The sequence below is a fragment of the Labrus bergylta genome, chromosome 12, assembly GCF_963930695.1.
Source record: "Labrus bergylta chromosome 12, fLabBer1.1, whole genome shotgun sequence".
NCBI classification, from domain to species: Eukaryota; Metazoa; Chordata; class Actinopteri; order Labriformes; family Labridae; genus Labrus; species Labrus bergylta.
The window spans coordinates 14,171,522-14,189,109 of NC_089206.1; the positions used below are offsets into that span (position 1 = coordinate 14,171,522).

Sequence of the window (17,588 nt, forward strand, 5' to 3'; positions counted from 1 at the left end):
TCTCGTTTTACAAAGTGGAGTGGGTGCATTAGTAATATCCTATACGTGTTGAAATGTTGTGCTTTGACCTGTTGACTACAGAGAAAAACCTAATCTGTCTCAATGTGAGATGTTCATCGACGGGCCAATGAGTGTTGTGATTTTGAGTCAATAGCTCGTCAATACAAAGCAACACACTTCCGTTTTTCCACCGTCAACACAAAAGCACTCCGTGTCATGCTGCTGGCAAGGGGTAAGTGAAATTTACAGAGCAGAGGATTTAATGTTTAACGGAGGCAGGGTAGAAAGCGAGCACGCGAGATGCGATTTTCCAACCACTCAACCTTGATTTGACAATTCGACGATAAAAGAATGATTACAACAGCTTAGGTGGCAATTGCTAACAGTTATCAAGAATGCTACTCAACAAGAGCATAATGGTAATTGAATTGGAGGAATGGGCATAAGAGTAGTGGGCTTGAAAGGGACCATAGATAAAACCAATCAGCTGTGACAGAAAGTGAGAAAAAGAGAGGGAGGGAGGTGGGAGAGAGGAAGACAGGGACAGTTTCTATAATGAAATGTTCACAAGTCTGACGTACTTTCTTTTTTTTTTTGGTTCAACACCTTGAGCATCACTTCAATCAATTTTGCACGTTTAGGTGGGATGAAGTTAGTCAGGACAAAGTGTCCTATGACAGGACAGCATTTGCATGCATAGCACGTCCATTATGAAAAAGGGGGTTGGCAAAACAAACCACATGCTTGAAATACCTCAGTGAAAGACCCTCCCTGTCAATTACCCTTCACAGTCACATTGGCCACAACAAACTCCCCCCTTGGCTGACAGGTGGCTAGGTAAATGCATTTTGCAAAGCTTAAAAGGCTTGGCGTTCAATATCTCTTTAAAAAAGAAAAAGAAAAAAAGGGCAACCATCCAGATCTCCACATGAAAAGAGGGTAAAATACATATCCACAACAGAGCAAGGGGGGCTGAGCAAGCATCTAGCATAGCTGAAAGGAAGATTTTGGGAGGCAGACCGGGGTGTCGTATTGACTTGTGTGACCTTGACAACAAAAACACAAGCAGCAGGTATCAGCTCTAGTGGTACATTCTATTTTTTTTCAACGTTTAACCTGGTTTTATACCCTCATAGTGAAGTTATTGACCCTTTTTAGTTGTCTTGTGAGGTTCCTCTGCTACTTTAGAGCAGCTGTTGTGATCAAGGACAAATAAAAGTTGAAATAAGGAGGCCCTTTTGTCTACAGCATCTCTGTATTCTATCAACACAATACAAGTCTTATTACTAAATAGAGTAAGTACTTATATGAGTCCATTATTCATCATTCAAAACTGGTTATCTCAATATAGATATGATATATGTTCAATAAAAGTTTGATAAACTTGCAATTACACCACCCAAACACTGTGCTCATGATTGTGAAATGTTTCTCTGTTCAATACATTAATCGTGATAATAATCGATATAGACTGATATGAAATCTTTTAAACATAGTCATATCGCCCCAGCCTAAGTATAGGTATGCCAGCATTAGTATCTGCCTGTATCAGTGTATGCCTCTAATACAGCCTAAAATGCAGCATCGATATCTCACTGTGTCTGGGTCAATACAAGGATTTAACATTATCATTTTAAATCAGCTTTCCAATAATCTGTTTTTGGTAAATGATCATATGACATTAACAAACGATAACAGTCTGGAGTTAGCAGAGAGTACAACGGCAAATGTCAGTAGTACACGCATCCTCTGGAGTAGTAACTGTTATTTTTCTGCACAGTGCTGCTTGCCTCGTCCCTTGTTCAGTCTCTCTCTCTCCCTCTCATCAATGTTTTGCTTGTGACAAAAGTTTTGTTTTTTTCCATGTGAATCAGTTTTCACAGCACACGAGCTGTGCATGGACATAGCTTTTTGTCAATGATGTAACAAATTGATCCGTCAGAATGGCATCTGAAGTTTTACAAGCTTTTGCAACAGGAGGAGATTTATATCATATTAAACAGGACTGATTGCACTTCAAGACATACATTCAAAGGTTGAACATAGTCCACCACTGCATGGTTTTGTATGTGTGTGTATGTGTCTGTGAGAGCTTGTGTTTCTTGGTGGACACACACGGGCACAGGAGGAGAGATGGAGGGCAGACTGATTTACTAATTAATCCCGGCATGGTTCTGCTCTCTTGGATGGATAAAACAATAACAGTCAAAAGGCTAGGACATTGTTCTGACTGTTATTATCATCAACCACCTACTTTCCTGGGAGCTATTGAGCTCTCTTAGGCTCCTCGAGATCGTTGGTTGACGGCCTGCCAGAACAAACTGATATGAGCAGATTATGAAAATACTGTGAGTTATTGCTTTGTACCCAGAAACTACAGACCTGAAAAAATTCTTGACTTTTTCTGCCTTTATAACCAAAATCAAACAGTTTGTTTTGTATTTGTTTATGTCAGTAGTTAATTCAAAATCCTGCAGTTTGTCGAGTGTCCGCTTGAGGTTTGCTCCAGGAGCCGCAGAAGTCACAAACACACAACAGGCACAAAAGCCGTTTATGCAGCGTAAATTAACATGTTTACAGCCTGGTACAAAAAACAACATAGGTCTGATTAGTTATTGTCATCATGGGCACTCACTGTAAGGGGGGTGATTTTTTTTTTTCTTTAACTGCTTTGTTTTGATGTTGAAAATGATAAGTGTTCAGCTTAGTTAGGGGCGCAGCTGATGTGATTGAGCCGGAGCCCCCTGCCGTAACAGATAGGTGACGTCACTCAGGCTTCGTCCATTAATATTTACAATCTATGGTTTGTGTCTGCCTGTGAGTCACTCAGCCACCAGCTGATCCCTGCATGCAGACGGGGTGTGAGTGAACGAAGAAGCAACGTTTGAAATAAAGTTTCTGTACACAATGAAATATCAACGCTGTATGACCTTTGTACATGTGAAAGTCCGCCCAAATTATACAAAAATATATTTTATAACACTGATATGTCTTCTTATATGTACATTTTCTACATTGCACTACTTAAACACTGCCTCCTTTTCACTTAGACATGAAACCCCAGGAATGTGTATACATGTTAACAGTTTTTTTTTGTTTGTTTTTTTGCTTAAAAGTAAAATAAAATAAAATGTTTTTTCCTTAAATCCTAGCTGTTCCTGTAAAATTGATCTAAAACTCCTAAAAATTATTTTAAAAAGACTTCATAAGCCCAGGCCATCAGAACTAAACCAAACTCAAACTGTGACCAAAAGAACGAGATTCGTATTGAAACATGTGCTGACAGTATTGTTACATCTGTAGTTTATTTTGCAGTATGCCAGGACTGGCTTTCTGCACTGTAGCAGTGTTTGCAGTCAGCTCCATGCTGGCTTCAGTGTAGCATCCACTTAAGGTCTGAAAAAAGCTGACAAGTGATTTGTTTTGATTTTCGTGATGTCGAGGATTAAAATGAATCACAGGTGATGTCTTTGTATGGTTTGGTCTGATTGTGATTATTTCCCCTGTTACAAGGGCCATTGTTGTCTGTCATTGATCCCTGGTGAATTGTGGGAAACAGTAAGGAGACTGGTCTGATGCATACTGTGAGTTTTTTACAAATCAGAAGGACATCCAGGTTTTTTTGGCTTATTATGGATCACATTTTTTCGCATAATGATTTCTCCATTTTGGCCAAATAAGTACAGACTGCTGGTATTTCCAAAACAGCCTCTGTGTTTCTTCCCATCTGTGTCAATTCATGCATCTTAACATGCCCTGTTCTGTCTTATGTCTACTTCCTGTGTTTATCTGGCTATTTCCTTGTGGTTAAGCTTTGTTTTTCTCTGTTTTTTTAAGGACTTTTCAGTTCAGTTTTTATGGAAATATTTGGTTGGACTGTGAACCAGTAAGCATTTGTTTTACCTTTTGGTCTACTTGTGAAAATAAATCTGTGTTCTTTTTAGTTCTGCACTCAGGTCATCATCTATGTAAGTTTACTACTGTGACAACGAGCCGCAGGCAAAGACATCAAACTAACTGTGGAGGCAAGTAATTATTTTAGAATGGTGCACAGAGTTAAAAAACTAAACATGTAAATATAGACGTAGATAGCGACATGAAAATACTGTTTATATAACTATTGTAAAAAAAAGTGCTTGTCAATTGCTGATCATAAATGTATATTCATGTTTTATTCAGGGCTTTTTCAATGAATTCTTTCAATTTAATAGACTTTTAAAAAATCTCCTATACATTTCACTTATATAAGAATAGAGATTATATCGCTTTGATGATACAAAATCACTTGTAATGGGATGTGATCTCCATTGTATGATGTAATGTCCCATTAATATTCTCATCTCAAAGTTCTGCTGAAAATAACAGACCATTCGTTTTGGACACACTGTATCCTACAGTGTCATTTTGCCATTTTGGTTGTCTGCTAGTAGTGTATTCACCATCTGAAGATAATAAATGTAAGTAATTTTCACAGGACAGTCACTCTGGAGCAAACAACAGACTGACTGACAGAGTGATGATGTCAGAGCACAAGCCAGAGATGGTGAAGGGGGGAGACAGAGGGATGGGGGGGGTGGGGGGCTGAGGTGAAAAAATACAAAAATAGACTGTGATTCCTATTTGTGACCTCTTTTCTGTTGCTTTTTCTTCAACAGAGAGAGGAAAGGAGATTGGAGGTCAGCGAGCTTGGTGAGAGGCAGCAGCATTCAGTTCATCTCCCAATGTCCCTTCATTGTGAATGGGAGGTTGACGTGGAGAGGATGGAGGGGTAGAAAAGACAAACTGAGGGAGAATAACAGCTGGGAGGTCAGAGTTTAGATGACATTTTCTGATACACTCTTTTTTGTGTGTCTGGGTGTTTGTGTGTTTGTGTTCCTCAGGCGTAAGGAATTATTTTAATATCAGTGAGTTCAACTGGAGGGCAGTTTTGTATAGAATCCATCAAGAGGCCAAAGGACACTCAGGCTTTGAAACAACCTTACACTTAATCTAGTTTTGCTGAGTTTTTTTAGGATTATCAGTTGGATTATCAGTTCAGACCACAATTGATTCTACACTACATTTCTGGTATGTAGTGACGCTCAGTTCCACCCACCGTCTGTCAGAGAAGGCAAGGAGAAGTAATTAATCCATAAATCATGACATGATGCTATGATATGTGATATCACTCCAATCTATTCACTATTATTTTACATTTTAAATTCAGATTGAGCTTGGTTTATGACTATTATAGCAAAGCTTTTATTGGCTGTTTTCTGCTGCAAAAAAATGAAAACATAAGATTTAGTTTAAAAGAAAGCAGACAAACCTGTGTAAGCCTACTGACAAGAGCTGGAAAAAAATTGAAATCTTTGACCCTGAAGATATTCGAGACTGCTTATTTTTATTTAGGCTCCAGAATATACATATCTGACAATGAATGCTGTATACTGAAATATTTCTGGGTAAAGAACAACACTAGAAGAGATGAGCTATAAATGTTACTTAATGTCTCTATAGGTCCTATTTACACCCTAGCATTAACAGTGCCCGTTGCAATTAAAATGCTGGTGTTACTTAGTGTCGTTGTTTATTGTGTGATAAAGATTTTTAGGAATACATATAGTTTGCATCTCTAATGTGCAATAAAAATTTTCATCCTGCAATTACTGCAGCTGATAAACTAGTCTACAGTAAAGAAGCATGCATGGTTATGTTCTATTTAAACTGAAAGTGATGCTACAAGTCTTTGCTCACCACACTTTAGTACCATAAACACTTATGGTTGGATAATCTCAGGGGTGATCTGATTGCTTCTGAGATTCTGCTTTAACTTGCTGTCTAACTATTGAATAGTGAGAAGTAATGGCGAGAGTGTCTGCCAAATACTGCAACTGTAAATGTAAAGGTTCCCTGGAATACCTTCAGTAAATACATCAAGCCCATGGGGAAAATGTGGATATTGAGAGGGGAGCATTATTTGATTAGGCTCAGTGTATGCACTGGAGTAATCTGTGCACACCGGGTATAATATTTGCATTTCGACGCATAAGTAAGTATGATTCTATAATTACCAGGAAGCTGAATGCTCTTGTCTAAAATGTATTTCCAGGATAGAGTCATTTATCATTCACACACCCCTTCCAAACCCTGCATCATATTCAAATACTATAAAACTGCAACATGAACAGGATCTGAAACTACAGTTTGATACAACTAACAGACTTCTTTGTGTTTTTTTTACATCTTCTTTTCAACTTCAGCTTCTTCCATTTTATATTGCAGCCACACAAACATCCATCTGACTGTTTTTGCTAAGTTCTCCAGATGTCAATTCCTCACGACCAGGAAAAGAGCAAGTTTGTACGCACACACATTGACACACACAGGCATCCCTATGGGTGGTGGGGAATTGGACCTGTTTGAAGTGAGGATAGAGAGCTTGTTGTAATAACACAGATGCATCCTCTTAACCCTCGAAGCTGTCCAAGAGGATAACATGTGTGTGTTTGTGTGTATGTCTGTTATAGATATTGACTCTTTCCATCAGTGGGGATTATATACAAGAGATTAATAGGCTCATGAACTGTGTTTAGTTGACTCATTTGGAGCTGATAATTTCATTTGCAAAAGGCCAGCCACTTCATAACCTTCGTATTTTTTTTTTTTTTTTTTTTTTTGAGAAAATAAGATTTTCACATCACTTTAAGTATCTTCTCTGCTGACCCAAACTCAACTGATCATCAATCCATCTTTGGATAGGATTTTATCATGTCAAAAAAGTTATCTGTGTTTAGGATAATGTACCCTTGATATTTAGACACAGGATGTATCAGGGAAAGCTTCATCCTGTCTTGGGAGGGCTTCAAACACCCAGGGACTGTAAACAACCTCTTTTACAACGAGAGTACAATGATTAATATGACATAAAACTGGGATTGAAATAAGTTATGCTTCAAAGTTACACTCCTGTCTTTTCCCTTGTATATAGATTTTTGAATAATTGTGTCCAAGAGCAGAAACATGCTCTTAAAGGAAAAGAGGATGGGGCCCTCAATATTATGGTGACTAGGCCAATTTTCACAGAAATTTGAAGTGACACTTTACACATTAGGCAGGATTGTTTTGTACTGTGTCCAAGCACAATTTATTCCCCTCCCCTCTTCCCCGCTGGTCTGCACTAACATCAGTAACATCTTCCCTACCTGAATACACCTGCTTATGTACTCAGTCCGATACTGCAGTATGCACATAGTTGGTTTGCAAATCAGCCAAAAAAACAGAAATAAGAAGAAGCAAACATGGCAACCACTTGCGAACTGTATCCATTCTGCTAACTGTGGATGTTTTCGTAACACAATTTCGTTCCTTCCTACGTCCACATCTGCCGTTCAGCTCAGAGGATAAAATGTGCAAGTGCTGCATGAATACAACAATTTTTAGAGCATCAGGAGCCATTTAGAATTACGTCATAAAGCAGTCCACTTCCTTTGTTTGAGCATGGTTACATTCACAGCTCCCACGGACCGTTCCTGACTACACATGAATCTTGCCCCAGACCGCCTCTTCAAGCGGACAGGTCACTAGTGATAAACCACCCTTGGGTTATGAGTTGTGTCCAGACAAGACAATACTTATTAAAAATAAGTATTGTCTTGTCTGGAGGTTTCTGGTAATGCAAATAGTTTTGAGTCTTGATACAACAGAGACGACAGGAATTTCATTTTATCGTCCAATGAGCAAAAAAAATAATAATTCAGAAAATCCATCACCAGTTTTAATTTGTGAAAACAATATCCTGCTCACATGCTAATCCACAGAGCTCACCATGACCAGTTTCATTTGAACTACAGTCTACTGGATATATATACCCTACAGTAACTGTAACAATGTAGATAGATTGATTTATTCCTGATGAGATCAAATCAAAAGGCACAACCATGTTCTGGTAGTTTTTTATGTTTGTATTACCTTTTATATGTCATGTGTGTGGTTTTAATATAAATCATATTCACATTTTTAACACAGCCACATAAAAGCTTTTAAAGTTCCTTAAAATTCTTTGTATTTTATTCATCTGTGAAATGAATTACTAAAATCAATTTTTAAGCTCAAATTAGACAAATGGATGGGAAAGAAGGGGAGAGAGATATGAAGAGGTACAAAATGTAACTATAGGTTGGCAGCCATAACCATAGATGTTGGGGTGTCTGAATCCCTTCATTATCACTTAATGCTTTTGGCTGTAAACATTCAGGACTCTTGCTAACAATATGGTAGCAAGCTAAAGCTAGCATTGAGCTGAGACAGTGATTAAACATAGCTGAATATAAAGCTTGCATATAAAGCTAAATCAAGACAGAAAAACATTTGATTTTAAATCCGCCTCTTTATAATAAAGAGTTACTGATGGAGAGTATCATCCAGTAAGAAGAACAGTCCTTTTAAAATCAAGACAATTGATATTTCTGTTTGTAATTCAATAATAATAATAATAATAATAATAATTTTAATACAACACTATCATTTGCAACTCTTGCATAAAATGTATCAGATTTAATTGATTTAAATAAGATTGAGCTCAGCATTATAAACTAGAAAATTTGTGATGTAACCTCGGTAACGGCTGACATCACAATGTAAGCTTAGAACTAGAATTTAGAACACGCCACCTCATAAGGACAGAAACTTAGATAAACAGTGAGAGGAGAAGCAGTCATTTCAGTAGTAGCAACAGTGAGGATCATACTGAGATGTTGAGAAAGAAATTTGCATTGAACCTAACAGTGCCAGAAGTTAAAAAAAAATGAAGATGGACACTTTTCATAACCCAACATGTTTGGTGGTAAGTCTTTATTTTAATGTTTCGTAGTTGAGAAGAAAGAAGAAAAACAGCAAACACAAATAACCTGAATTTTCCCAGGAGGATTAGTGTCGGTTGGTAAAAATATTTATCCATTTGTAAATGCTAATTTGAACTATATTAAGGCTCCTGTGAGGAACATTCGGTTTGAAAAACATATCTTTCTGCTGATTTTGTCCTGTAGCCTACATGTGTACAATATGTTGTTTTTTCACACAATCAAACAACTTACAACAACTTACTTGACAGTTACATTCATGGGTGATTTTATGTTTCTAGATGGATCTCCATCTACCTTATATGCTCCAACAGCAACCAGAAGCAGAAGGCATAGAGATGTACCAACTGGCACAAAATGCTTATCAGCCTCACGGAGACTTGATTCCTGTAGACAGCCAGGAATACTATCAACTCTCCTATGAGGAAAGCCAATGGGAGAATGGCAGAGTATGTGTTGAATTAGGCATTATATACTTTTGTTTTACACACTATTGGATGATGTATGTTTTTTCGTTTTTACAATGTTACAATTCACTTAGAAAAAGTGACATACATCAGAGAGTAAGTACAACACTAATCTATTCATACAATGCCACCAAAGCAGCAGTAGCAATGCAGGGTTAAGTGTCTTGCCCAAGGACACATCAGACAGGTTGCTCAGCTGGGAATCGAACCCTAAACTTTCCGGTTGAGAGGTGACGTCTCTACCAACTGAGCCTCAGCTGTCACATTTTTAAAGTACTATTCACACAAGTCCTGTACATGTGTACAATATGTCGTTTTTTCACCCAATCAAACAATAAACCAGAGTTTGGTTGAAGTGAATTAACAGGTAATGTTTACTTGACAGTTACATTCATGGGTGATTTTATGTTTCTAGATGGATCTCCATCTACCTTATTTGGTCCAACAGCAACCAGAAGCAAAAGGCATTGAGATGTACCAAATGGCACAAAATGCTTATCAGCCTCACGGAGACATGATTCCTGTAGACAGCCAGGAATACTATCAACTCTCCTATGAGGAAAGCCAATGGGAGAATGGCAGAGTATGTGTTGAATTAAGCATTATATACTTTTGTTATACACACTATTGGATGATGTATGTTTTTTCATTTTTAAAGTACTATTCATACAAGTCCTGTACAAGTGTACAATATGTAGTTTTTCCAACCTATCAAGCAAATAAACAAGAGTTTGGATGAAGTGAATTAACAGGTAATGTGTACTTGATAGTTACGTTCATGGGTGTTTTTATGTTTCTAGATGGATCTCCATCTACCTTATATGCTCCAACAGCAACCAGAAGCAGAAGGAAAAGAGGAAATAACAACAGTTAAAAGTGGACCAGCCACCACAACCAGCGCTGCCAACCTGTTCAATAATTCCTCCAGTCTCATCACATATTAATAAGGCATTAATCAAATATACCCTATGTTAATACAATTATTAACATTTTTGACAAAAAAAATTATATGTGTTTGTAATTTGAAAGCAAAGAATAGGTTTCTGTAAGTACAGCGTATTTCTACCAGAATTTAAAGGCATATTTGTGAATGACAGTTTTCAGTCATTTCAGCTCTTAAACAGTTAACTTAAACATCTTCAAGGTTAAATACATTCAACAACATTTCTTTACTGGTTTTTAGGATCAGGGTCAGACCATGCAGAAACCATTTAGTCAGAAAACACATCCTCTGCATGTAGACTTTTCTGTCTTGGGAGATATGATACTTAGTGTGAAAACTTAAAACCTAAAATTGCTTTTCTGTGTCTCTCTTTCGCCAGCAGTTATAAAATACTACACCTAGAAAGTTAACCAACTTCAAGCTGCATTCCTGCTCTTTCACTACAGGTTTTAGCTTTTGGGGACTGTGACTGCATGCATATCATGCTCTCAGTATTATCTCCTCTCATTATGCAAACTCCAACTAAGTCCGAATTGATATAGGTGCAGGTCGGCTCGCTGCTACTGCTGACCTTAAAACGGAAAAGGTTATGACTAGACCTGGACCTAAAAATCACTACGGACAAATTACTCCCTTAACCGCTCTCATAAATCCAAGAGAACAGGCTGGTGACATCACATTGAGGTGCCATCATTCAGCCATACTCTCCTAACCCTTTCCAATTAGTAACACTAATAATGGCTGCCACATTTCTCACTACTGCCCAAAATCAATAGTTGCTCATCTGCATTGATCATCGTTTTTCACAAGCTATTGGCTCTGAAATAAATTATCTATTAATCAGAGGTCAGTGACAATGGGTTGTGAAAGAGGTTGGAGGGACAATCATGCATACTTTAAAGACAAACACGCATACAAACAAAGCTTCACACACACATGCTCCCCAAACAAGTGCAGACAACCTCCACATATACCACTCATGTGCACACATAACCTCTGCACCACAGCAAACATCAGTATACGTGAAAGGTCCTGTGGTTGTCTGGGAGACGGAGAGCGGCGCATTGATCTCAGAGGAGCAGTGATCAAAAGGAGACTGTCTTTGATACGGATATTAATCATAGTCAGGCATGGCAATGCTAATGATGAAACATCACTTAACAATCTAGCTCTATGCACAAAACACAACATGATGGGTCTACAAAGATGAGATGCACTGAAAACAGGTGACATGTTTTGTTTTTATGTAATACAGTGCATTTTGAGAAAAGAGCTAGGTGATATTCACTGCTCAAACAACTAAGCCATGCTATCAAACTGTTTAAAGCCAAGCTTTAATATAAGGACTAAGTGCAAGACTCATAAGTGACAATAATGTTCTGAGAAGAAACTGGTTTGGAATCTTTCTGAAACAAATTTCCTTTTAAACAATTTGTTCCAGAAAGAGTCCAAACCAGTTTCTGGTGTGTGCTTTGATTCAACAGATTTAACTATAATATCTAATACTTTGATAATGATTACAAATTAAGCCACTACATGACTTAGTCCCTGTGCCAATCATAAAGTCAAACATTTTCTAAACAAGGCATGATTAATAGATGTAAGAAAACAAAGACAAAGACAAAGAGTCTTATTTGGAAATGTTTACAAACTTAAATAACTGCTAAACAGGGATCAGAAGTGTCTCTTAATCAATAACTGTTAAAAAAAATGAATAAGGACACAAAGTACTGAGAACATATCTATCAGTTATGAGATTTAACAGTCATCCTCTCTCTCTCTCACAAACACACTCTCTGTGTCATACATGTTCGCATAATATGAGAATTGCTCACAGTTATTATAACTCAGAGGTCAAAATCAATTTGTTTAACAACCTAGGGAACCAAATCCCTCAAAGGTCCTATTGCCTAAATTCGTTTTGTTTAGCTAAAGCCTCACCACTGTGTGCCTGCACAGCTTCCTGGCCCTCATTTGCAGGATTTGAGCTAAGCTGTTTAGCTCGACCAGAGAGTGAGCACCAGGCTCTGAGGATGGCAGTGTTGGCTGGTGGCTTCTAACTTGCATGGCTAGTTAAACATCTCTTTGTCCAGCCCAGCCTGAAAGGTTGACTTTTGAGAATCAAGGATTTAGACTCCTTTGTATTATGTTCCAACACCTGCTTTACTCTTCAACTTTGTATACCTGCAAACTTCTCTTTGATATAACAGGAAAGAAAAAAAAAATCCGATATGCTTCTTTCACTCCCTCTACTCTCAGCCAATACTTCATCCCACTTTCCTTCAGACATACTGTCAAATAGAAACTTCCATTTCTAGCAGGAGCATGGAGAGCTGCACTTCAAAAAGATATTCACCTGCTATTTCGTAGCCTATTGTTGCCAGAGGATTATAGATTTGATTGAGGTTGGATTATTTTCAGATAAACAAAACACTTAAAAGCGGCAAAAAAAACAAAGATGTGGCATTGAAAGGACACAGGCAACTATTCAGTGCTCATGAAAACAGGTGTGTGAATGAAAAAACAGTCTGGCATACCATTACCTAACGTATTGACAAAAAAAAAAACAATCATAAACACACTAACATTTTTCCCAGTGCAACACAGGCACCAAGGCTTAAGATCACAAGGACCCAGTAAATTAAACATGAATGTGTAGATGATACTAGTACCTCCAAGAGGAGGACAAAGCAGTACAGACTCTTGACAGCACAATACTTAGCCCTGAGACACCTAGACAGGAAGACAAGAAGTCAGGGAAAACATCATCAGAGGGACCTGGCTTTTATCTTATTTAGTCCGATGAATATAAATTGCTGTATTGCAGAAAGTCAAGATGCTTTTTCACAGATTTCTCTGTTAGTCAGTAAAGCATTGAGCTACAACTGCAAGGTGAATCCACATACAAGATCTCCTAACATGGACGAAAGTGCACTAAATCTTTTTCTTTAGGTGTTAAGACATGCACAAGCCAAGTATTTTCAGCTTTAAGCTTGTGTATGATTAGTTTGTGTGTGTTCATGACGTACACAGAGAGCAGAATGTCAGGCAGGTTTACATTAGTCAGCAGATGCAGTGGGCCACATCATTAGTCACTCTGACACCCACTTCTGGCCCCTGCTTTATTGATGAGGCCAAGCTCAACAACTACACCCTACTTAATGCGCCGACATTCACACGTATACTCTAGACACAAAAGCACACGGATCATCGTCCTCTTCCACACTGTCGTCTCTACTGTAAAAGCAACAGGAGGCCTGTTAAGCATGTCAGGTCTCACTCCAGTGGGAAGACACTATACCGGGAAGCAAAACATACTGCTGCTTGTTCACAGAATTAACAGACAGATTTGCTCCCCCCTCCATAATTTATTGGCTGTTCATCTGTCCACAGACCAAACAGCTGATCTGGAATCAAACATCTGCTTAACACCAGAATCTTTCTGCAGGTTGTGAATGGCGAAACACGATGACAAGGTGCCAAGTGTGTCACGGCAATGAGCTCAAGCCATTTATGGCCTCCATGACTCTGACATTTAGCAGGAAGCTGCAATTTGTCAGCCTCACAGTCTGACTCACACATCCACAAGCGGGGACGTTCATGAAAACACATAACCATCAGAGAAAATGAATGATGCATTTGTGGATCCCCTCACAACCATAAAATGACTCCTAGAAATATATGATGACAATAAAAATGATGAAAAACAGGTTGACGTTCTTCTTGTAAAACTCAATCTACGCCACTCCATGACCTAATAAAGTAAAAAAAATAACAGCCCGGGGCTATAGGTTGAATTGGCATTAGGACTAACTATGAATTCATGTTGGTCTCTAAAAAGTGTATGTTAATAACATACTGTATAGATAGATAGATAGATAGATAGATAGATAGATCATTGATCCCAGGTGAAATTTTTTAAAGCAGAATCCACATTTTTCCCAAATCAAAGAAAAAAGCAAACGACCTATTCTTCTCTGAAAATTGAGAGCTTTTTGACATTCAGCGTCAGAGCCTTTGTTACAAGAGGCACTCAGTTTTCAAAGCCAGAAACTAGTGTTACTCATGAGGAGTTAGTGAAGGAGGAGGAGGAGGAGAAACAGCTCTCAAAATGCAAAGTCACTGTTTGGTTCCTACTGAACAGAAAAGAAAACATCCCCTCTATCCACAGGGCAAGTTGGAAAGCTATAATATATTCTTTGTTTCTCCATTTCCTATCTAATGCTTTTGTTTCACTCAGGTGCTTTCAATTGTCCCCTTTTTCTCGACGAGCTCATACAATTCCCTCTCTCTCTCTCTTTCTTTCCTTTTGATTGGTGATGTATAAAGGGCAAAGAACAGCCCAGCCATTAGTGAGAGAGAATATCTTGTTGGCTGCTTGTGCCCCAGAAAAATACAGACAACACAGTGAGCGCACGCAGGCGACTGAAATGTGCACTTTCTCCAAATTCTCACAATATTCCTGAAGGTTTATGAAGCACCTCTTGGAAAAAAGGTATGGCAAAGATCTGTGAGCAGTTGAGGGTTTCTCAGGCCTCGGAGTCAAACAACATATTTCAAATCATAACCAAACAGTCACTCGCAAAAAGCCGAGCAAACAGCTGGACGCATGTGTGCACTTACACATTCACCCACACTGACATACACAGCATTGCATCCAGATAAAAGAGGTGTCTGCTCTGTTCTTACCCGAGTGTTGTCATAGTAACGATGGTGTACCAGAAGGAGGCTGGGATGCTGGTGAATTTGCTGGAGCTTGAACCCTTCTCTGCGTAGAACATGACAGTAGCAAAGATAATTATGGCCATAGTAAGGGAGAAGAGCAGGAAGCCCAGCTCCGAGGCACAGCTCTTCAGCGTGTAGCCCAGGATGCGCAGGCCCTGCGAGTGACGGGAGAACTTAAAGATACGGAACACGCGGAAAACTCGAAGTGTCACAAAAGCGCCGCTCACATCCTCATTGTCAGTCATCACAAGGCCGATGTAGTAGGGCAAGATGGCCACAACATCAATGATGCTCATGACCGACCTCATGAAGCGATAGCGGCTTGGGGCAGCAAACAAACGCATCAGGTACTCCACGGTGAAGATCATGACGCAAGCCGTGTCCATGCAGAAAAAGGCCACAGTGTAGCGCTCACCACATGGCACTTCCTTCATATTGGGTGATGAGCCACAGGGCACCGTCTCTACCACGTTGGTTATAACAGAGACAGCAATGAAGAAACCAGTGACATAATAGAAGACGAGGGCCATGGTGGAAGTGTGCGGGTTCTCAAAGGCCCGCCACATGGTCTCCCTTAAGGTCATGTTGGGCAGCTTAGCGTCTTTGTTGTCCTCCTGGTCATCCATGAGGCGCTCTGCATTCTCTCTCTTCCGATCCTTGTACTCTTCGTAACAGCAGTCGCCGATGATCTCGGGGATGATGCCGAAGAAAGCCAGCTCCTCATCATAGGAGGATATGCACTCAGCGCGTGGGTAGTGGAGCTTTCCCGTCCGGTAGAAGTTAAGGACGCTGCGAAACATGTCAGGGTCCCTATCAAAGAAGTACTCTTTGGTCTCCTCATTGTAGAAGAACTCCTTCTCTGAGCTCCCCAGCAGGGTGTCAGGATATCGGTCCAAGGTGTTCTTCCAGGTCTGGAATCGCCGTCCACTGACGTTGAGAATGATTAGCTCATCCTGACGCTTGCTTTTCTCAATTGGCGCCACTGGCATAGGCAAGTTGGCCACAGGCATCCAGCCGATTGCTGCCGCCCGGGCAAAGGGAAGCCATGCCGCTACTCCCGCCGCCATGCTGTGTCCGGCTTGGGGCTTAGGGGGGAACAAGTCCAGCACCTTCACAACCAGCTTGACTTCAACTCATTCACCATCTACAGGGGAGAAAGTGAGGAGTGAGAGGGTTTGTAACGACAAGGAAAGGACAGAGGTGATGGGATTTTTATTCTACTGAGGAAGAGAACTCAAAAAGAAAAGATAAGACTCGTTTCATAAAACGGTTAATATAATTAGAAATTAGTTAGGCTATTAAAAAAAGAAATGTTGTAACAATGAAGATCAAAACTCATACCCTAACAAGGCAGTCTTGCTGTGAAAGCAGAAAGTATCAGTGGAAAATCCATTTAAAATCCCACTTAAATGTGAGAAAGCTTCGCAGTGCATAATAAAGGGTATTAGATTTCTGATGAGATTGTGAGCTTTAATGTGATTACAGGAACATACTGCAACTTCCACTAAGCATCATCTTCCCTATAATTACTTTAAGGCTGTATTTCTCACATCCCCACTATTGAGTTACAGGTCAGAACAGAAGCATCCTTCTCTGAGCCACTCTTCAGTGTATCCCACAGTTGAACTGAAGGCAAGCAAGCAAATGAACTGCATCATAAAATATGACATAATGATAGTTTAAGTGTTGAACTCTTTCCTATAAACATGCACATCCAGGAGGCTATAGCCTGATATAGACAGAGAGCGATAGCAAGGCACCGAAAACCTGTTGAGTTCAAACTACAAAACAGAAGATGCACCTTTACAGTATTTAGTCAAATGTGAGGTAATGGTCAGGAAGTTCAGGGTATTAGAAACAAATATATTACCATTTAGTTGCATGTTCCAAGAATTTTTGACAAATCTAGCTGACAAATAAGGGGACTCGTGTCCAACAAGGAAGAAGCGAATAAGCGATAGTCTACAATTCGACTAACAGGTTGATAACTAAAATACAAGGCTATCATTTTTTTCTTCTTTTTTACAGTCGTCGTCAGTTACTCACCGATGCAAAATTCTCCATCCAAAGAAACACGACCTCCTCCTAGAGCAGTTTAGTTAGGCTGATAGTCGTAGGTTTGGTTATTTCTCAAAGCGTATCTGGAGGTTTTGGGGGTGGGGGGTGTGTGTGGGGGGGGTTACAGGAAATAAGTTATAAAACCGAAGAGGACAACCACATTAGACGAACGCTTCAGCTGGAGTGAGGGCGGAAAAGTACCGGAGAAGGACGTACCACAGCTGTTTTAATTCAGTTTCCATTGTGCGCGAGGGAGAAACGATGAGAGGACTCCGCGCGTGAACACCGACTTACGTTGGCTTTTCGGGATGAGTGGTGGGAAGAGACGGAAGAGGAGGGAGGAGGAGCGCTCTCTCCCTTTTCCCTCTCTCTCTCTCTCTCTCTCTCTCTCTCTCTCTACTCTTTCTACGCAGAGCGAAAACTGCATTTGGGCAGAGCAAAACCTCGTTCAGAGCTTACAATGATGCGAAGAAACTGGGTTACTCACTCTGAGAAAAAAAAAACGCTTCAACCCTCCATCCTCGCTCAGATTTCATTGACAAAAGTGTCTCTTTC

The 17,588-nt window shown here is 39.5% G+C and overlaps 1 protein-coding gene across 1 annotated transcript in view; it reads right to left on the reverse strand.

Moving 5' to 3' along the window:
* Positions 1-17,376, reverse strand: part of kcnd3 (potassium voltage-gated channel, Shal-related subfamily, member 3) — a 102,415-nt gene extending 85,039 nt beyond the window's left edge. The window contains exons 1-2 of the mRNA XM_020650068.2: positions 17,022-17,376; positions 14,940-16,119 (exon numbers count right to left, since the gene is read on the reverse strand). Coding sequence (XP_020505724.2) covers positions 14,940-16,042 — 1,103 coding nt within the window. The 5' untranslated portion in view covers positions 16,043-16,119; positions 17,022-17,376. The remainder of the gene's footprint in view (positions 1-14,939; positions 16,120-17,021) is intronic.
* Between the last annotated feature and the right edge of the window lie 212 nt (positions 17,377-17,588).